At 40.9% G+C, this 22,457-nt stretch overlaps 1 protein-coding gene across 1 annotated transcript; it reads right to left on the reverse strand.

The window, feature by feature from the left end:
* Positions 1-1,580: 1,580 nt before the first annotated feature.
* On the reverse strand, positions 1,581-13,340 carry LOC139709923 (actin-related protein 10-like). Its single transcript, XM_071621879.1, has 10 exons — positions 13,189-13,340; positions 10,438-10,590; positions 9,104-9,212; positions 8,205-8,314; positions 6,378-6,443; positions 5,679-5,794; positions 4,749-4,825; positions 3,679-3,834; positions 2,717-2,918; positions 1,581-1,729 (listed from the first exon to the last, which is right to left on the reverse strand). The coding sequence occupies exons 1-10, from the start codon at positions 13,263-13,265 to the stop codon at positions 1,581-1,583; spliced, it is 1,215 nt and encodes a 404-aa protein (XP_071477980.1). The 5' UTR covers positions 13,266-13,340.
* Between the last annotated feature and the right edge of the window lie 9,117 nt (positions 13,341-22,457).

The raw sequence follows: 22,457 nt of genomic DNA on the forward strand, positions 1-22,457 counted from the left end.
TGAAAAGCAAACAGCATTGATATCAGGGCAAAGAATGTGCGCTTCACACAGACTACATGTTTGATGATGCTAATCATTAGTGATACAGTATTTCCAGTGTATTGGTCATATTCTAGTAAGTACAAGAACATGCAACAATGAATGAAACTTTACTTTATATACTGTGTATTATTCAAAGGTATTACAGCCAATATACTATATCAAAGCTTCTAATACATCCTGTGATTTATGGTTTACATAGTAAATTCACATATCACTCTAAAAAATCATGCCGGTGTCAAAAAATATATTGTCGCTGGGGTGACAAGACCTCATACCTCAAAAATATCAAATGTTTAGGAGAGCAAAAAAACATGGCAGCCAAAGCACTGCATCAAATGGGATACCCTTTGCTTTGACATGCCATGAGGTCTTCATTTTTCAGGTAAGACAACTACGATTTGGACAGGATATCACTTAAACTGATTACCTGACCATTAATCCAAAAAAAAGTAATTTTCACCACAATTTGAGATGTAAGGTCTTATCACCCTAGCAACAATGTGTTCCTCTTAAGACTCTTAGAAACCTGCCATTGTAAAATTAAAGGAAAATCATACTTGAGATTACTCTAATCTTCGGCACACAAGATGCATATTTCCCATTTATAAAGAGAAAAGAAAGGGTTGATATCACATGGTTCGTCTGTATGACATTTGTCTAGACAATCTGTACAGAGAACACAGTTAAAAAATATATTGCACATACTATGTGAACCGTTTGATAAATTGATATAAGATGACAAAGCAGGTATGTAATCAAAGAGGCAAGCATTGACATAGGAAGTCAGGAACAAAACATATCATAACATTAGATAACCTATCCTGGTTGGTCCTTCAGCAAAATATTGTCTATTCCTATGAACTTAAATGCATAATCCTACCTTGATAGTTTTTTTCAGATGTCTTTACCAATAATGCACTACACAACCCCCTCCTCCACACCCACAAGTATGCATGCACGCACACATGCACACAAGCACACACACACACACACACACACACACACACACACACACACACACACACACACACACACACACACAAACAAATTTGCATTCTTTACTAATACAAGCTGCTTGCAACTGCAATGTCACTAAGTAAGTAACTAAGTACGCAGTCTGAGTCATGCACCCCTAATGAACGTCTGACTCGGTCTTGACCCACGCAATTTGAATGGATTGGTGACTGTGTCCAGAGCCACACTGCATGGCTGGGTTGATGCTGCAAACTTTTGCAACAACACTCCTCCATCATGAAGCACATCAACATTTTCAGATGTGCTGAATGTTTTCTATAATCATGGCAGGAAGATCACATCACTTCTTACTTCTTTAAGTAGCATGTGATCATCTACAGCCAGTCTACACGCTTCTCTTCCACACTGCTGTAACAATCGCAACAAACAGCTGAGTTCTTGTGTGATGGGTCAAGCATTTGAAACTCTGAGAACATGGCTGGCATTGAATGAGAAATGGAATCTTCCTCATTTCTCTGACAGGCCTTTTGTGTCCCAGACTAGCCTGCGTAAACTGAACGCCTTCAGCGGTGTCTTGTCCTTGGCGTGGACTGCTCGATGTCATTGGTCCCGGGGGTCAGTGAGCACCAGTCTGGGACAACCTCTGACTGAAGGAATGCCTCTCTGGACAGTGACCGATAGCTGAGTACCTCCAAGGCTCCAAAAATGGCTCCTGTCCAGAGAACAAAACAAAACATTTAATAGTATACCAAAGGAGAATGGTTACAAGCACAAAATCTTGTTCCATTGCACGAGTAAAGAGCATACACTATTTGTTTTATAAAAGACCTTGGATGTCAAAAGTTGTGGTCGACATAGATTAAGCACAGAAATGGCAACCATTTTAGTGACAGGTGAATGAGTGGCACAGTCACAGTCAGTCTAGTCATATGCATACAGTGCACTCCCTTTTTAATGAACACGATTATAACAAAATTCTGGTTATAACGAAGCAAAAAATTCAGGCCACATTATCCACTCTATGTACTTTCATTGTTCATTTGTTCGTTTACAGTGAAAGTTTGATTTAATGAAAGAAAATTGCCAGTCCCAAGGATTTCATTATAATGCGAGTCAACTGTTTATCTATGCGAAACTAAATACAGAAATCAGAATACACATCTACTTGTGATTAAGTGTGACCTTTCAAATCTGAAATATCCTGGCATTAGAAACCTTGCAAACTTAGTATATTAATCTTCCAAGGCATGACTTGCCTATTATCATTTTAACAGAAAAGATGCACAAACATCTGAAGCACTCTGTGGGGTAGTTTCAATTCAGAGAAAATGGAGAAAGAAAACTAATGACATGCAACTATGCTCAGCCTAATATAATCATCTAATACACAACACCAGTAGATATTTTCTTCGTCTGTTTTCCTTACCTACATTCCTTTCTGACACCATGACCATGTGGTCGCCGATAGGTGACTTGTTCAAAAAAAGAAACCTAAATCATATAACATCCTATTCATGCATATGTGTTTATTATTCATAGAGTTCACTTTCCAAACAAAGAATGCACTGCTGAATTTAAAAAAAAAAAAAAAAATGGGGGAAAAAATTGAAGCACAGTGGTGTCACAATACACTCTCAAGTTAGCAAAGGTTGGCGAATCGCTGAATTTGAAGTGACATATTATGTGGCTTCAGACTGACCTCCCAACCACGCAGTGAAGTTGGCCTGAGATGGTGGGGAGTGGACCTTGAAGGTGGTGATGGCTAGGCACTCCTTGTACTTGGGTTTGTCGAGGAGGAATCTAAGCTCAGCCAGGAGGCGGTGAGAGAAACCAGGCAGCATGGTAGTACCTCCAATGAATACCAAGTTGTCTGCCATCGGTTTGCGCATGTCAATAGGACACTAGGGTAGCAGAGCAGTTAAAAGACAAAGAGTGGAAAAATATTTTGGATAACTGAATACAGATTTCATTCTAACTCTTTAAACATTCATCATACATGATCCTGAGGACCAAAATCTAAAAACTGTTAAGGTGACCATAAAATATCAAATATTAGGATCATGTCATTGGGTGAGAATGAGAAGGGCATTAAGTTGCCACTAAATGTTGAGATATTTTAGGGTCACCTTGGCGGTTTTTAAATTTTGGTCCTCATGATCATGTACAATGGACCTTTGAGATGAAAAAACAGAGAAGAGCTACCTGGTCTACAAAATGAGTACGATCTATCATATCTAACTGTTCTTCTAATAGCAGTTTCTTTGAGTCCCAAGTTAAACAAACAAACAAACAAACAAACAAAACAACAACAAAACTCATTATTCAGAAGGAAACATTTCAACATCAAAAAATATTGCATGATTTGAAACATACCAGAAGTTACACATTCAAACATAATGATTCATCCAACAATCTAATAGGAAAGAACATAGTCAAATCAGCGTCAAATATTCAAACCCTGTCACCATGTCCAATCTGGGACATAACAACAAAATTATCGCATGGTGTCAAATTCATTGGGCAATGATCAACAGACAATTGTAATATTGTAATATCTTGGGACGACCATTCTGATTAATGAGTGAGGAAAAAGAAGTCATAAATTGCTTTCATGTTCCCAAATAATCATTAATTTTATGAGCACAGAGAAGAGCAGCATACCTTTAGAATAGAGTCCAGAATGAGAGTAGCAATGGACTTCTCTTCATTATCCTGCTCGAAGAGGACTTCACAGGCAATCTCCCGAGACTTGCCCTGGATGGCCAGAGTTTGGGATCCATCCAGCGGGTAATCCACTGAGGCTGCTGGGCTGGGCCACTGTGGCAAGAGACAAGAAGGCTCTTTTTGAAATCAATGCTTCATGTCACAAATCAACAGTCTGAACTTGAGTGCCATGGTGGAAACTCCTAGTGCACCGCATTATTCTGAGACTGCAATGCGTGAACACTTTTGGAAAACATTCTGTTTTTTTCTAAAGTCATCTAAATTTTTAATGTGTTTTTCATGGAAATGCAGTAGAGCAAAGTTGTAAAGAAAATTGAAGGCTCTCCTGTGATGTAAATTTCATGAAAAGCTACAGCTGTGTTGCTTTCAATGTACTTAGGCATACTGCTATTTTATCTATTGGTTTGTACGTGGCTGTGAGCTTGAGCAAAACATGCCAAGTTGTCAAGATGTTGACTGAGTCAGGTGTTTGAATGTAACAAACAATGAGTTTAAAAACTTGTATGACTTTAAATGGGTCATATATGTACACAAATTAACACAACAGTTGCTTGGTCTTGTAGATAGTGAACTCGGGTGTAACTGCTGAAACACCAATGATATATTAATTAAAAATTTACCCCTAGATACCCTCCCCACCCCCTATATAACTCATGGCAGTTCAATGTTGATTTGATGGGAGACTCTAGTCTGTGAATATATGCTGTGTTAAACACTGATGAACTCATGGCAATATGGGGTACTTACTGCTCAGTGGAGATGCTGCCCAAGCACATACTTCCTCTGATGAGAGGTGATAGAGACACAATTTGATAGCTACATGAAACACACAAGTTGAACAATTTTGTGCTTGTGACATTCCCTAGCTTTCAAATTTTTTTGCTCTGAAAGACAGGTGAAGAAGAAAAAAAATGTCACTGGCAACAACAATAGTTTTCAGTCATATCACAAGTTTAAAGTGAAAACTAAATCTCCAAATGATGCATGCGTAATTGACTCTGGCTCACCTTGCTACTGTCCTCTTGCAAGATACTTTGTTGAATAGCAGTAGCTCTGTCCAAGTTTGTAACAAAACACGTTCTCACTGTTTGAAGCAAGACATTAGAGCATAAAAATTACATATCATTTGTTGTAACACTCCCAAATGTGATGTTACAGAAAACACTTGTGTCTGACAACTCATCACCACTTCCTTTGAATCCACATTCTGCACTGTAATGTAAGATGCGACTTTCCTTTATCCCTGAATTTCAGGTAGACATTTGCCTTGCAGGTTTATCACTTTGTCTTTGACGAGAGAGCAGAGCTTGTCAACTATCTACAGGAAGTGTGACTCATCCAGGGAGTTGAGAAATTGAAAAATCTTCATACAGAGATGAACAAAGTGTCCAGTGAGCTGTTTAAGATAACATGAAAAAGCCTTCCCTTAAAAACAAGGATGATTAACACATAACCTTTCACCAGCATACAAATAAAAATCATCCTGAAAATTCCTTGACATCTTGACAACATCTGCATAAACATTGCCCCATCATCTGTACAACAAAAATGACCTGCCTGTCAGTAAGAGCTGAAGAAACAAGATGGACCAGACTAAACAAATTTACCTAACAATGGTTATAGTATTGTGGCATATGTATAATATGTATGTACATAAACCAGGTCCAGATGGGGGATGTCATCTTGGAGTATGAATCAATATCTAAGAATTCTTAATTGCTGTAAACAAGTATTTAAACAATTTTCAAATAATCAGTTTGTTCTTTCTTGGAGCATGTTCCATCACCTGAATGCAAGTGCTCCAAAGAATGACTGTATAATCACAGGAGGTAAAGTTTGCCACAGTGCCAGAGACTGGGCTGAAGTGAGTGTTAGTCTGTGCTATTTTCACCTTAACTACTGGTATTACTTTGGACAACCAATGAATTATCACACACCTTTGATATCCTCAAGAATATCTGATGGAATTTTGTCCATAACGGAGCTCAGTGGTTTCTCCTCCTCCCCATCTCCCTTGATGACCCCTGTCTCTTTCAGATGGAGGGCAAGAGATCTTGGGAAGGGTAAGAAAAAATACAAATAGTCAATTACATTAGACATTTCATGGTAGCTACTTGCAACTAAGCATGAAAACAAGTTGAGTTGGTCTCCTTGGCATTGAAAACATCACACCTATGTGCACTGATACAGATGATATCTAAAATTTAAAAAACAGCATTTTTTATTGCAATGTCTTTTAGGAAATATCATACATTATATGGCAGTGCATGGCCACAGATATTTATTCATAGGTTCAAATTCCATATACACTGCAGTGATACTGTGAAGTTTGCCTAACACTTGTCTTTAAAAAAATATCAAAGTATTTGGGTCAGCATGCATTACAATCTATGATACATCCGTTCGAATACGGGGAAAATGTAGCTTCTTAAAGAGCAAAGCTAATGCATAAACAAAGCGGGTTAATATGAAAAAGACAAACAAACAAATTATACAGCTTATCAGAAGAAACTTTTGCCAGCAGAGCAGTGTACTGGCTACATAAATTCTGTAATGAATTGCACTATCAAACATCATCAAGACTCACTAATACATGAAATCATTATAGGAACATACACCGAGAAACACAAACTTACTCATGGATTACTTTCCCTCCAAGGGGCAGAGATTCCACTGCTTTGATGATGGGGTAGCCTTCATAGATGTACCGTGGAGTCAAGGATGTAACATTGGCATAATTTCTGTTCATGGATTAATTACTGTAAAAGTGGTTTCTTTCGCGTACAGAAACTTTCGCGGTTTCCATCGGTGCCGACTTTTTCGCGTGTGTTTAAATTCGCGGTCGGTAATGATAGCGTTGTAACAACCCACGAGTTCAAAACATTTTCGCGTGATGTTAAATTCGCGGTTCAACCTCAAAGCGCGAAAAGCGCGAAAATAAAACCACCGCGAAAGAAACCACTTATACAGTACACAGGGCTCGATGAACAGAAATAATATCTCTAGGACCACACCTTATAGTGGTTTCAGATTTTCACTTCTTAGTACAGGGGAAACTCGGTATAGCGAACACTGCTATAACGAGATATCGGTTATTACGAGGAAATTTTCCCGGTCCCAAATTTCCTTCCACACAAGTCTATGTAAAATGCTACTCTTATAGCGAGATCGGCTATAACGAAATAACTGCTATAACGAGATAAATTTTGTGATTTCCAAACAAAGAAAAACATAGCCAATCAAACCTGATATAGCGAGGTAAAGCAAAATGTCTTCGGGTAAAGCTTTACTTCGCCTGTGCTATCATGTTCCGAGATTGTAAAGCTCGATGCGCCAAAAACTGTCTTGTACACACATATTTTCTTCAGTTCACTCTACAGCTAGCACCGCATACATGTATGTGTGTGTGTAGGCGCACTGATACATGCAGAAAATGTGGTGGGACGGCCGTATACATGACATCATCATGACGTTTAGCAAGTGTGAGGCAATCTGATGCTGTGATTGGCTTTCTACGTAGGGAATTCCCCATCTTCACACACACGCAGTCATAATATACATACAGAATGTGTCACACACACACACACACACACAGCATTGTGCAGACCATATTCAAGCTTTCCACACACAACACACACCCATACTGTAACCACACACCAATCCACAGACGATCTTCACACAATCGCAAGCTATTTAGATTTACAAATTCAAACATCTACAATTGATAAGAAAAACATTCTTGATATCGGATTTCATTGGCGAAAAGACATCTTCTTACCCATAAAGGTGAGTAATTACCTCACACACATTACCAAGTTATCAGTATTGATTGAAAGATGATGGGTAGTCCCACATGTGCAAATTAATGTCTTTATGTTATGCTTTCTTTTATGCCTACTGATATAACGAGATATCGGCTATAACGAGGAAAACGACTCGGTCCCGACCATCTCGTTATATCGAGTTTCCACTGTAGATGGTGACCTGAATCGTGATAGTGTGACAACCAGATGAAATGCAGATAGGGCTCAGCCAGGCAGTCTGCAACACATCTTCAAATGTCCTGTCTCCTACTATTATTTTTTTTATTTGGGGGGGGGGGGGGGAGAGGCAAAAAAGGGGCACAAATTTTCACTCTGATTACTGTACAAAGTTCTCACTCCTTACCCATCATCTTCATGACATAAATCAAGTATTTCACACTATTTGCCTAAATGCTACTAGCTCTGGATGACAATCACAGAAGCAGTTGTCTGCCTTCAGGGAGTTGGGTAAAGAAAAATAATAAATCACAACATGACAATCTGCTCTACACTCATGCATCAAATCGTATACAGCTGTAAAAGGTGTGACACTGGTGACCGCGTTCCAGTCACCATGCCAATTCATCATTTTTTATCATTTGATAAGCAGAGTAAATGACTTGCACCCACTATTTGCCTTTGGATGAGGCAGTCAAGGATATTGGAAGAACGACAGTCTCCGTGAAGCCGGCATCCAAGACCAGAGCGGTATTTACTCCAAGTGTGAAGAGAGTAGTCAGGTGTGATGGGGCAAACAAAATGGATGGTACCTGCAGTTTGTATTAGAAATGACAAAAGTTGTAAACATGATTGCACCTAAAGCAAAAGTCCACTCTCAGCATCCGATGATGTGACCAGTTCGTACAATAACATGCACATCACAAATGCAAAAACAAAACGATAAAACTGGTTTTCATTTGAAGATTGATCAATATGAATTAGTGTCTAATCTTCCAGTTATCAAATTTGCACCAAAGTGACATATTCTGTGGCCTTGTATCCCTCGCACCTTGCCAGGCAAGTGTAATTCACAAGCATGGCAAACATAGCCTTTGACACACATTGTACAAATACTGTATACGCCATTTTGCGAATCGGGAATTCCCAACGATTTCATGAGTGGTTAAATTCATGATCGTGGAATCGTGTACTGAACGGAAAATGTACATGCATACGTCACATCCACATTGGGATGAGAGTACAAAATATTTTCGCATGTCTTCAATTTCGCGAATAGTACCTGACTCGCTAAATTCGCGAATAGCACCTGACTCGCGAAATTCGCGAAAATCAAAACCTCGCGAAATATTCGGCGTATCAGTACTCTACATGGATAAGGAAAAACATTCTTTTATGCACCTTGGACAGACCAGCATCTCACCATATGTGTAAAAAATACACTCCTATTACAGAGTAAAACTTAACAGTATTCATAAGTTGCACTCCTAAATAGATTTTTACTTTCTTTTGGCTGATTAGTGGAAAAATTAGCAAAGAAAATGGGAATTCTTTTAATTGATAATAACATCTTATGTGTTGCCTCTTACTGGCATGCTCACCTCATATCGCTTGAAGAATACTCTGGCAAGGGTCAATCTAAATTGAGTCGGACACAAGACTGATTCACAAATCACTACTCTCCTGTCTCGAGGATTCACAAGAAGATGCCTGCAAGTAAAATCAGTAAATCATTTTAGAAAATGTAGTGGGTGGTTAACACCACTGATTCATAATTATTCTCTTCCTTGCTCACTTTAAAAGAGGATCTGTTGGGAGGAATCAATCCTGAGGGAAGCAGCAGTGACGTGTTATGTTATGAACAGAGCATATCATGAACACTTTTTTTCTTATTCACATAAGGTCATAGCTACTTAACAAAAGAGCAATTTCTAAATACCAACTGGATATCAATATCAAGTTAGATTTGGGGTATATTTGCTTGAGAGAAAATAAAGACAATTTTGCAGCCAATTGATTCAACAAATACTCTTGCACACTATCAATGTTATAGTTACAATTACCCCCTCCACAAACAACATCTCTGCTATGAAGTCAATTACTCCTCGTATTAGCACCTTGGTATCCTACATCATTCTAGCTCAATTCCTTTTACATAATTCTCATTACCTCCTCCAAGGGAGGAGGTTATGTTTTTGTTACCGTTGGTTTGTGTGTTCGTTAGTTAGTTAGTTAGTTTATCCGTGTGCAAAATAACTCAAAAAGTAGTCAACGGATTGGGATGAAACTTGCAGGAGAGGTTGAGACTGACACAAGTACCAAACGATTAACTTTTGGTAGTGATCCGAGAATTTGGGGGGAATTTATGAAGGATTTTTGATATTTTGGCAGGTAGGGTCAATGAACTTGGGAGTTCAGGCTGCGCGTATTTGAGGTTTGCATGCGCGCACTAAAGTGCGTGCTCTAGTTTTTGCTGGGGCGAAGCGCGCCGTGCAGCTGAAGGTTTATGACGTAACAAAGGCTTCTATATTGGGAAATCAGGCGACTTTCAGCACACAATGCTAAGTAGGTATGGGTGGAAATCACTGATAATATCTCTATGGAAGAACAAGATCAGTGGTGGAATTGAGCTTCATGCTTGGCGGAGGTCTGCACTCTCAGAGTGTTTTTCTAGTTTTTATATGATTTGAAGACACAGGTAGTTTCTGATTTGAGCCCAGATGGGAATTAACTCTGCAAATGCATTTATTTCCATCAAATAAAAGACCTCACACATTATCAATGTGATGCAAACAAATTTTGTTGGTTGACCTTGTAACAACTGAATATTTGTTGTTGTTGCTGTTGTTGTTGTGTTTTGTTTTTTGGGCAATGTAATCAACATAGCAATTCAGCGGAGTGAATCAATACACAAAGGATAATAATAATTTCTTACCTGAAATACAAGACATGCAAAAATTCCACAAGGAGATCATATAGTTCCTCTGTGCTGGAGTACTCCCATATATGTGTGACCTTCCCAGTCTTGGACAGTTTGACTTTGCTGGGAACAATTGCCCTTGGACTGGTCTCACCTGCAAACCCAACTCTAGTGGATGAAAAGGGAAATGATGAGGATTATTAGAGGTAAGGAATACAACTGCGATTAAATCAAATGACACTAGCATCGATCTATCAACAACCTGTCCCTTCACTGATAGCATGGAATTGCCAATTTGTGTTTGATTACAACTTCAAAAGGATAATTATTTAACTTTATATGTTCCCCAATTTTTCTTGCATCTATTCATATAGTTATTTCCAGGGTGAATTTCCCCTTTGCACAAAGACAGCATCTGCAGCCTTTCACTTGAGCAGTGTCTTTGATAATGCATTAACATGTAGCACTCCACTCAGGGGTCCAAAGGAAGGTCCATGCAAATTTGGCTAGAAACCTCTAGTCACGTATGATGCCCTCACTCCTGGGTAGATAACATTTACTAACAATGGTGCTTGTGAATAAAATCGGGGAAACATTCATTAAAAAAAAAAGGAAACTCTTGCATGGTTTACATTAGTAAAGTCTGAAAGCTTCTGTGTGTTTCTTTGGTTTAAGTAGATGCACCATACTCTTGACAAGTCTGACTCATGAACATGAAGGGCTTCAGCTTGTCTTGAGGAGCCGGCCTTTTCCGGTTCGCAATGTGCACACACTTTAGCTGCTACCAGCAGCATAGCATCCTACTACTACTGATAGCATAGTATCACACGCCCGTGATTGGTACAGTGCAATGACTGGTACAGCCTAGTATTCTTTGACAAACTGAAGCTAATTAATAATTCATAGCTTTGTATACATATCATGTTTGAAAGATGCAGCCTGTTACCTCTTAAAATTCACAGTAAACAGGGCAGCAACGACCAGTAAAGCTTCACAAAACTCTTTTGATCTTCATGACCTCAAGCCCAATTAGATTTCAAGCTGGAAATTAGCAGGTGCGAAAAGATGCGGTCCTCATTTTGGACCGCTATTTACCGGTTGTTGCGCACTGAATGGTGAAAAGTTGTTTTTTGTGCAAGTGAAGTTGGTCGTAATGTTCAGTCAACAGCAGCGAGATTACAAATGACTAGCTAGCTCTCAGATATATTTACATTAAATACTGTCAGCCTTGCCTCCAGACAGCGCTGTGCCATGATTAGTACAGCTACATGATTCTTATGGGTGATAATGTTGACGCGTGCAAATGAATGAAGTTGTATTTCAACGCAAACAAATCATGTGTGTGTACCAATCAAGGACACGCAGTATCAAACATGGCACCAAAGAAGGCATTAAACATAAAAACCAATGTTTTGCAAAATTTTTAATATCATTTTTAGACCCTATATCTTGAATATGCATTTGGAATGTCAGGCTTAATCGTGATATCGGTCCCCTCTGTTCTGCATGTGCGTCTTCGCTATGTGCAAAGTCTATGGAGGTAGAGAGCAGTGAGTCACCGGCTATGACTCACTAAGTATGAGGAAATGAATGGCGGTGAATGGAGTGGGGACCTATTTCAGGATAATGCCATGAATGCTGAATGTCATTTATTGACATACAATGTCAATGTTCCAAAAGATACACTTAAGACTTCATTTATTTTGGAACTGTAGTAGACTACAGCACAAAAGTGTTAGCATTGTAAGTGTACCAAACATGGCCACGTTTACTCCCTAGTGTCTGTATGTAGGTGCCTACTGGGAAGCGGGAACCATGCTGAAGAAGGGGCTTGCCGAGCCGAGCTGTTCCAACTGGGCAATTGTGTTCTAACTCCAGTATTAACTGTTCTAGCTGTTGCTGTTCTCAACCAAAAAGATAATACTCAGAAAGAAGAAGAAGAAGCAAGCACTGAAGCAGCGTAATAAATAGGGTTGGGGGTACCACGTATCGACACCCTAAGGATCTGTAGCTTGTTTATTCTAAAAATATAATACAAATCCGCCTAATTCTTACCTCAAATATGCCATAAATACTGCAGTTTTGAATGTCGTGACCGTCTCGTTGATTATGAATCTCCGTTTTAAAATAGCGCAATTTTAGTGCGTGCGTTCCGTTTTCTTCGCGCAGCTAAAAAGGGAACCTTGCGATCGACACCCCCTCTCCTCCATAGGTATACACGTGAATTTCACAGCATAGGTATACACGTGAATTTCACAGGCCATAGGTAATACACGTGAATTTCACAGCCATGCGTCGTTACTGATCGGATGTGTAATTTTTAGCTTGGTTTGTTTGAGTTTGATTTTCGTTTCTTCGTTTTTATTGTTTTTATAGCTAATGACACTTAATCCCGCGCGTACTTTTTTGTTCTATACGCAAACAGCCATGATACGCAGGGTGTCGATGGGAAGGTGCCCTGTCGATAGGTGGTGCCCCAACCATACAACTGTACATCTTGACATGCAAAGCCCATCTGTGTATCAGCACTCTTCCCTTTCCATTCGTTTTTATACACGCGTCTCCAACTCCATCCAGCCAGTACTGGCAGCAGGGATCCTTAGTATTGTATGATATAGGGAGGTGGCCAGGTGGAAACCTGCTCCATCCCAATCCCTCTCAGCTCACACTAGTCACACGTAGAAACTACACACTCACACAAATCACGATCACGAACACACGCATACACAGTACACACGATAATGCTGACAATAAATACAAACTCACTTCGTATATGCAGCACCTATATCAAATATAGCTGCAGTTTTCTCTACACCGGCACTGAGTCCTTCATAAAGTGGCATTTTGCTGGAAAATGGTCACAATCTTTTCCACAAGGGTAGAGATTGTAGGGTGGTCTTCCACTTCACATTCACTAGAATACCGGTAAACTCGTCACACACGTTCCGACCACTATATATACCGCATATCATCACGCATAGTTCTGTACTGTACATCCCATATATACGCGTTATAACGAATGACGATACCAGGCAGGCACTCCACTTCACTCTGTCGTCCGCGGAGTATGGTAGGCCGTGTGTGATGGCCGAGTACTAGTATCTGCGACAAAGATTTTCTCCTCACACTCCTCACCGCGATTATACCACTGTGGACCGTGGAGGTCAGTGATGATTAGCGAGCGAAGATCCTCCTGCACAAGCCCCTGGGAGCCGGGGGTGCTGGGGGTGCTGCAGCACCCCTGACTTTATGAGCAGGGGGGCATAGCACCCCTGTGGAAAATAAAAGTTGGGGTGCTTCTGTTATCTTTTTACAGGGAAAATTGCTTGTTTTTGATAGAAAATTGTCCAAATATCCCACCCAAAGTGTGCATCAGATTGCTGAATTTCACTTCTGAAAATGCGAAATCTCCATATATAGCGTGGGAGAGATATCCCCCTCCCACACAGAACAAGCTTATAAGTGCAGACAGCACTACTAAAAGCATTCCCATTGTCCCTGGATATTTTACTTTTCCTACTTTTCTATTGATTTTTATTTTAAATATGCTACCTGAAGGGCCCACTAGATTGCTGAATTTCAATTCTAAAAATGCAGAAGTTCCCTCATTTAGGGGGAGGGTACCCCCTTCAGGAGAGCGTGGATGGAGGGGGCCAGCATATCATTTTGCCTCCCCCCCCCCCCCGTAATTTCCAAGATTTTGATTTTTTTTTCTTTATTCGACACTGTCCCTATCTTTCACACAAAATGTGCACCAGTCAATGCTGAAATGCGAAATCTCCCTCGTATTGGAGGGAAATACCCCCCATATTTTCCTTTCTATTCTAGAGTAATTCAAAAGCTTCCTCGTATGCAGGGGTGCGGCCCTGTGCGGGGCAGTTGCCATGACATTACCTCCTCCCGATAATTTTCGGGATGTCAGAGATTTTCTTGCTTTTTTATGGAAAACTGTCCAAATATTTTACCGAAACTGTGCAAGGCATTGTTGCAGTTCAATTATTCTGAAAATATAATTGGGTTTTCCCCCTTCCACACGTTTCACATCCTTCCCTTTTGGTCCTTTCCCATAAGATTGACATATCTCCGAATGATTCTTTCATCAAAAGATCTGTCATTTCAATTTAAAAAAAATGCAAAAGTTCCCTCGTGTGGGAATATAATATCCTCCTTTCATTAGGCCCTAACCATTTCCCCGCTTAGTTCCCCTCCATAGACATAGTAGTAGTACACTTCGTGGATTGATAATTTCCCAAATTCTACCAAAATGTGTTTGCGAGATAATGTCAATTGGATTCTAAAAATGCCACAATTTCCTCGTAATAAATAGCATCAATCCTGGAATGCAAACACATCACTTTGTCCCCACATTCCCCATCCCCCCACCCCCCCCCCAAAAAAAAAATTAAAAAAAAATAAATAAATAAAAAATCCCCACGATGCGGAAAATCTTGCTTTTTTTATAGAAACTGTCCAGATATTTCACCAAAAGTGCACAAGATCGTTTAATTTAAACTCTGAAAATGGAAAATGCCCCTAGTGTGAGAGGGATACCCCTCCCACACCCTCCTCCGTTAGGCCCACTTACACACACTTAGTAGACTTTTGAGATCGACACTTTCTGACTATTTCATCAAAAAGTGCGCACCAGATCTGTCACTTCAATTTAAACAAATCCAAAAGTTCCATAATGTGGGAAGGGGGTATTCTCTTTCGGTTTACCTTTATTCCCTTACTACATTTAGTAGGCTTATGCTTCTTTGTTTGACAGTTTTTTTCAAATACTCCTCCATAAATGACTATAATTGTGTAGAGACAATATATTTTCATTTCAATCCTTAAAATACAAAGGCTCTCTCGAATGGGAGGGGTCAGGGGACACCCCCTTCCAAAACCCTCCCCTTGCTGTATTAGCCTCCACCCCTTGCATTGATTATGACTACATCACATTACATATTAAATCAAAAGTGTGCGCCAGAAATTCCACATCTTTGAATCACAATCATAAAGATGAAAAAGCTCTCTCGTGTATAAGGAGGGGGATACATCCTCCCACATCCTTCCCCCGCTTGTTCTCCCTCCATAGATGACTTACTTCACGTGTCTGATACAAATTCCAGGAAATTCCTCCTAGATTTTGCATCAGATCGTTGTACATTGTATTTCAATTCTAAAAATGCAAAAGCTCCGTCGTGCGGGAGGATGCTACCCCTCCTACCCTCGCCTCCTCAACTTCCATACATTTATTACACAGTGATGATGCACACGCAGAACAAGATCTGATTATACCCCGATTTAATGGTCATTCACATTTCTGTGAATATTTATTTTTCATACTTTTTTTTTTAAAAATTTCACCAAAAGTGTGCACCAGATCGCTGAATTTCAGGTCTGAAATTTCAAAATCTCTCCAGTGTGGGACGGGGATACCCCCTCCTACACCCTCCCTCTTTATGTCCCCTTCCATGAACTTATACAAAGTAAAGATCCACACACACGATACAACTTTCGAAATATTCCACCAAGAGTGTGCATCAGATCATTGTATTTCATTTCTAAAAATGCAAAAAGCTCAATTGTGTGGAAGGGGCCTGGAAACCCCTCCCATCCTCGCCTCACCAACTTCCATACAGTTATTACTCAGTGATGATGCACAACAAAAGCTGATCATACCCTGATTTAATGGACATTCACATTTCTGTGAATATTTATCTTTCATACTTAAAAAAAAAAATTCTCCAAAAGTATGCACCAGATCGCTGAATTTCAGGTCTGACAATCCAAAATCTCCCTTGTGTGGGAGGGGGATACCCCCTCCAACACCCTCACCCCTTAGGTCCCCTTCCATGGACTTATACAAAGTAAAGACCAACACACAAGTCTCTGATACAAATGGGCATAGTCCACCAATAGTGTGCATCAAATCGTTGTAATTAAAATCTAATGCAAAAGCTCCGTCGCATGGTAGCCACCTCCCATCCCCTCCTCATCAACTTTCATACAGTTATTTCACAGTGATGACGCACACACGGAACAAGAGTTGATTGTAACCCGATTTATTGGTCATTCACATTTCTGTGAATATATTTTTTATACTTTTTAAGAAATTTCACCAAAAGTGTGCACCAGATCGCTGAATTTCAGGTATGAAAATTTAAAATCTCTCCAGTGTAGGAGGGGGATACCCCCTCACAGTGATGAAGCACACAAGGAACAAGAGTTGATTGTAACCCGATTTATTGGTCATTCACATTTCTGTGAATACTTTTTTAATACTTTTTAGAAATTTCACCTAAAGTGTGCACCAGATCGCTGAATTTCAGGTATGAAATTTCAAAATCTCTCCAGTGTGGGAGGGGGATACCCCCTCCCACACCCTCCCCCGTAGGTCCCCTTCCATGGACTTTTACAAGTGAAGACCCACACACGGATCAAGAGATAGCAGATACCTTGTTCAACAACATTTAATCCATGAACATAGTCCACGAGTATATTCACTTGGGGGGGGGGGGTTATTGAAGAATTTCAAAATTTACCATATAAGTGTGTTGAATTTCACTAAAAATGCAAAAGTTTCCTTGTGTGGTAGAGGACTTTCTCACCCTCGTTTCGATGTCCCCATCCCCTCCCTTCACCTCCCCCTGTCCCCCCTCCCCCCATATAAGTGTGTTGAATTTCACTAAAAATGCAAATGTTTCCTTGTGTGGTAGAGGACTTTCTCACCCTCATTTTAATGTCCCCATCCCCTCCCTTCACCTCCCCCTGTCCCCCCCCCCCCCCCCAATATACTGAAACACTGCTACTATGGTCCGGCAACAGTACGGGTGGGTCAGGGGTTCAGCACCCCTGTGAAAAAAGTTGCTCCCAGGGGCCTGCTCCTGCATGTGTACGATCAGGGAGGTGAGACTCACGTGTACGACCAGGGAGGTGAGACTCACCTCCCTGGTACGATCGAGTCTCGCTCGTACACAAATTCCTCCAGATAGGCCATAATATTATGTTTTCTTCGAAGCTGAAGCGCGAAAAGACTCACGAAACATAATGTCGCATGACAACTAAAAGCTAAAAGAGCGTGCCTTTAGAATATTCGTTTATCGTTTCGTTGTTGTTGTCGTTGTTGTTGTTGCTGTTTTTTTGAGGGGGGGGGGGGGGATGGGGCGGCGATCATAATCATCCCCCTCCCAATAATTTCCGACATGTGGAAAAATTTTCTTGCTGATGTATATTTGCTAGTAAATTGTCTAAATATTTCGCCAAAAGTATACAACTGCTGATTGTTGAATTTCAGTTCTAAAAATGCAAAATCTCCCTCGCGTGGAGGGAGGGCGATACCCCCCTCCCACACCCTCTTGTTACGACATTCTAGTTTCATTTCAGTTCTAAAGGATGCAAAAGCTCCGACGTACGTATGTACGTATGCAGGGACGTCGATCCTGGAGGACAGTCCCGCCCCCCCCCCCCCAAACCGCCCGCGAAGATGGGGGGGGGGGGGGGGGGGGGGGCAAGCATATATCATATTGCCTCCAACTTAGGCCCTAATTCTGAGATGCGGAAAAAACTTCTTGCTTTTTTGAAAGAAAATATATTGCCTAAATATTTCACTCATAACAACCCTTGTGCATCCATTGTTGAATTTCAATTCTGAAAATGCAAATTCCAATCTCCCTCGCCCGGCCCTTCCACCGTTAGGTCCCTAATTCACATTATATCGTATCTACGTGGAAGCACCGGACATGCATGGGAGACAGAAAATCGGTCTATCCGGAGGAGGGTTTTTTTAATCATTTTTTTTTTTTTTTTTTTGGGGGGGGGGGGATATTTACGGCTCTCCTCCGAGGATTCCGTGAACCCAGACGTAGTCTGGGAACATATCCCCGACGACCACATACAGACCAATCTGTCGGTCAACAGGCATGGGCGCCTTCCACACACGTTTAGACCCCTATTTATAATAAATAATAGTGGCTACTTGTATAGCGCACAGGTCCACTTTTCAGTGCTCATGGCGCTTCAAAAATGAAAAGATATCATATATTTATATATATGTTATATATATATATACATAAATATATATATTTATGATTGCCAAATTTCCGAATATTCGACAAAAGTGTTCGTTAGATCGGAACTATTCAATTCTATTTTTTTTTTTTAATGTAAAAGCTCCGTGGGAGGGGGATACCACCTCCAACGCCTCCCCACCACTAAGTTAAATGGTTGAAGATAAGTTTGCAATATTGTACTGATCTTGTTTATATCTGCAGAAATTGCTGCAAATGAGCTCCTGATCTCCTTTTTTTGTTTTGTTTTCTTGTGCTTTGTTGTGTTGTGTTGTGTTTTGTGTTGTTTTTGTTTTGCTTTGTTTTGTTTGTTTTGTTTTGTTGTTGTTGTTTGTTGTTGTTGTTGTTGGTGGGTTTTTTTTTTTGGGGGGGGGGGGGTTGCATGGGTTTGGTGAACTTAGAAGGTAATTTCCTTCTTTCTTGCAATAAGGTCCAACTAAGGTCTCGGAGAATGTTCGTGATGAGAATCCTCCAATGGACTGAGACAAATCTGGCCGCCCTCATTATTTTGTGGCGTTTTGTATATAAAAAATGGTTGTACGGATCCTCGACAAGATGCCGCTGGTGCGTAAAGGCCATGTCACACCTTTCCGGGCAAGCCTTGCGTGCGACTTGCGAGGAACAATTTTCATTACCCGGAGGTCCCCGCAGATGATCCGCACATGACAGTATGTAGCAAGTATCTCACCCGTTATAGTCGCCCGGAGGTGCGCACGCAAATCTTTTTACCCGCAACCATGTTTAGGCTCTGTCACACCTTTCCGGGCAAGCTACGCGGACTTGTTGCGTGTGGGGATTTTCCAGCCTACAGGACAATTTTTGAGGGCGGACAAGGATTTGGGCGAGTCAGTGCATGTATCTTACTTGCTGGACGCGTTCTACCTAAGTTCTACTTGCGGGTATTCAGTGTGACCTGCGTGCCAGGCGCGTGTAGGCTGACAACTCAGAGTGAAGGAATTCCTCTGAAGGAATGGAAGAAGTCCCACAGAATGTCATTATCTTGGCCGCATACGGGGACTGCCAAGTACCTGCGCGGGAGTTGCCTGCGAGGTGCTGCCGCTAAGGGCCTCCTACTGGCGTTCTGCGTTGGCCTATATGCCGGCAACCCCCCGATTCACCCGGAAAAAGTTTTGGTCATGCTCAAAACTTGGCTGTGGGTAAATCGGACTTGCGTCCGCACCTCCAGGCAACTATACGGGCGAGATACGCGCTGGGTACGGTCAGGTGCGGACCAACTGCGGAGAGCTCCGCGTAGCAAATTTGTTTCCCCGCAAGTAAACCCGCAAAAAACTCCCAGATACGGCATGACAAGGCCTTGAGCATGCTCAAAACTTGTTTCGAGTGAGTCGCGGGGGTTCGCTCGCAGAAGTACACGCAGAACACCAGTAGGAGACCCTTACCGGCAGCACTTCGCAGGCAAGTCCAGCGCAGGTACTTCGCAGTACCCATGGTAAGTCGCTCGTAACAGAAAACGGATCGGTTTCAAAGCTCTCACGCAGTTCACAAGGAATACACGCAAGTAGAAAGTAAGAAGCACGCGTCTAGACACAAGTGCGAAACTCGAAAACATTCTTGTCCGTCCGCAGAAAATTCTCCTGCGTGCTGGAAAATCCCTACTCGCAACAAGCCCGCGTAGTTTGCCAGGAAAGGCGTAACACGGCCTTTATCGAGACGAGGTCTTACCAAAGTCGAGTAATCTCCTTGAATGGAACAAAGCAATGGTTGAAACTCGTTTTGATGGAATTTAGTATCCTAGTCAGGGACTTTCTCTCTCTCTCTCTCTTCTTTCGTTCTTTAAAACAACAACAGGGACAGATCAAGGTATTCCGTGAAGAGGGGGTGGTGGGCGCATGCGACCCCATTTTTTTTTCTTTTTAACAGAAAATAAAGGGGCGCGGCGGCCGCGCCCGGTGCGCTCCCCGTGGATCCGCCACTGCTGTAGCTTTAGCCGTGGTAGAACCTGAGAATAAACAACGTTACTGTGAAATTATGCGTTTTACGATATGCATTATCAAATTTGAAATGGAAATGGGTTCATACCATTTTTTTCCGGCATCTTTGATCGACGCTAAGAGACGGTTTTAGTGTACATTTTAATCTGTAAGTCTTTATCTACTCTATGTCCTGTTAAAACATTACCTCTTTGGTTAAAGAGAATTATGAATAAAGTGAAATACCAAAATGATTGGCGTGAAGCAAATGTTGTACCAGTGTACAAGAAAGGTAACCGATCTACTCCTGTAAACTACCGCCCCATTTCGCTGAGGCTGACATGTATTTGCTGTAAACTAATGGAACACGTTTTAGCCAGCAAAATTATGAAGCACGGGGACGAAAATAACATCATTTTTCCCCTGCAATATGACTTCCGTAAGAACATGTCATGTGAACAACAATTACTTGGTTTCACAAGCGATTTACTCAGGAACTTGGATGCAGGGCGTCAAACGGATGTTATAATCATGGATTTTTCAAAAGCTTTTGACAAGGTTGGACATGAGCGGCTTTTACGGAAACTGGACTACTACGGTATCAGGGGGAAAAATCTGAAATGGATTCAAAGTTTTCTCAATGGAAGAAGTCAGAGGGTCGTTTTGGATAGTATTAAATCTTCTCCAGTAGCGGTAGGATCTGGAGTGCCTCAGGGGTCGGTTCTTGGGCCTTGCCTCTTTCTGCTTTACATCAATGACTTGCCTGATGGTCTCGCGTCAAAGGTTCGCCTTTTTGCCGATGATGCAATTTCTTACATGACCATCGACAATCGACATCATATGCAAAATCTTCAAGAGGACCTAAACAAAATTGGTGACTGGGAGAAAAAATGGATGATGGATTTGAACACAGATAAGTGTAAGGTTTTGACAATATCCAGGAAAAGAAGTAAGGTGCAACACGTGTATCATCTAAATAACGCCCCTTTTGAATCTGTTGAATCCGTGAAGTACTTGGGTGTAACCATCACTTCTGATTTGAAGTGGACCCAACACATCAACAATACTGTCAATAAAGCCAATAACGTGCTTGCATTTCTAAAACGCAATCTTCGCATAAAATCTTCTGATGTTAAAGCCACAGCTTACAAAACGTTGGTTCGACCAATTGTTGAGTATGCTTCCACAATTTGTGACCCATCTACCAAGAACCTATAATCCACCAAGTGGAAATGGTCCAGAGAAGAGCTGCGCGATTCACTTTAAATCGCTACCATAACACCTCGAGTGTCACCAAAATGCTACAAGAACTTGATTGGACCACTCTGGAACAGCGCAGAGAAAATGACAAGCTGATTATGATGTACAAAATACACAATAATCTTACTCCTCTTTCAGCTCAGGACTGTATTATCAAACAGGCTACTCAGTTAACGAGAGCCTCGCAACCACACTCCTATCAGGTACCATATTCGAGAACTGAATCGCATCGCCATTCGTTCTTCCCAAGAACTGTAAGGAACTGGAATTCCCTGTCGTCAGAAATTGTTTCAGCGCCATCTGTGGGATCATTTCGAAACCGTCTAACGGTTGATCACAGTGGCTAGTTATTTTCGTCAAATTTTCTATGTGCTTGTAAATATAAATAAATTGTATTATAATGTAAATAACACCAGTCTGCCAGAATCGTCAGTCTATTGAAGGAGGCAGACTTAATCAGAAGAAGAAGAAGAAGAAAGGCAGAACCCGAATTACAGAATCATTTCATTCTTGTAAAAATCCTCTCTAAACCTCTTGTTTGTGTATGTGTGTCTGTGTGTGTGTGTGTGTGTGTGTGTGTGTGTGGGTGTGCGTGTTCTTTGAAATCACTAACATGATCCAACATATTCAAGGGATATGTTGGCATAAATAATATGTCAATAATAATTGATTTGTTTGTGCTTTTGAATTGTATTGCTTTTGATCATGTTTATGTCCAGAATTGGTTAATTCATGAATGATTTAAACGAAATCAATAAACATTAAGAAAAAACAAACAAAAATCTCT

The sequence above is a fragment of the Diadema antillarum genome, unplaced genomic scaffold (genome assembly GCF_040938485.1).
Source record: "Diadema antillarum isolate AM-2024a unplaced genomic scaffold, OU_Dant_1.0 seq00001481_RagTag, whole genome shotgun sequence".
In the NCBI taxonomy this organism is placed as follows: Eukaryota; Metazoa; Echinodermata; class Echinoidea; order Diadematoida; family Diadematidae; genus Diadema; species Diadema antillarum.

Bases quoted from the DNA above. Each gene is read 5' to 3' on its own strand.
- LOC139709923 (XM_071621879.1), bottom strand. From the start codon at position 13,265: ATGCCACTTTATGAAGGACTCAGTGCCGGTGTAGAGAAAACTGCAGCT. The intron at 6,444-8,204 runs ATCCTTGACTGC...TCCACGGTACAT, and splicing joins GAGACTGTCGTTCTTCCAAT to CTATGAAGGCTACCCCATCA. The intron at 3,835-4,748 runs GTGAGCCAGAGT...CTCTTGCCACAG, and splicing joins TGCAAGAGGACAGTAGCAAG to TGGCCCAGCCCAGCAGCCTC.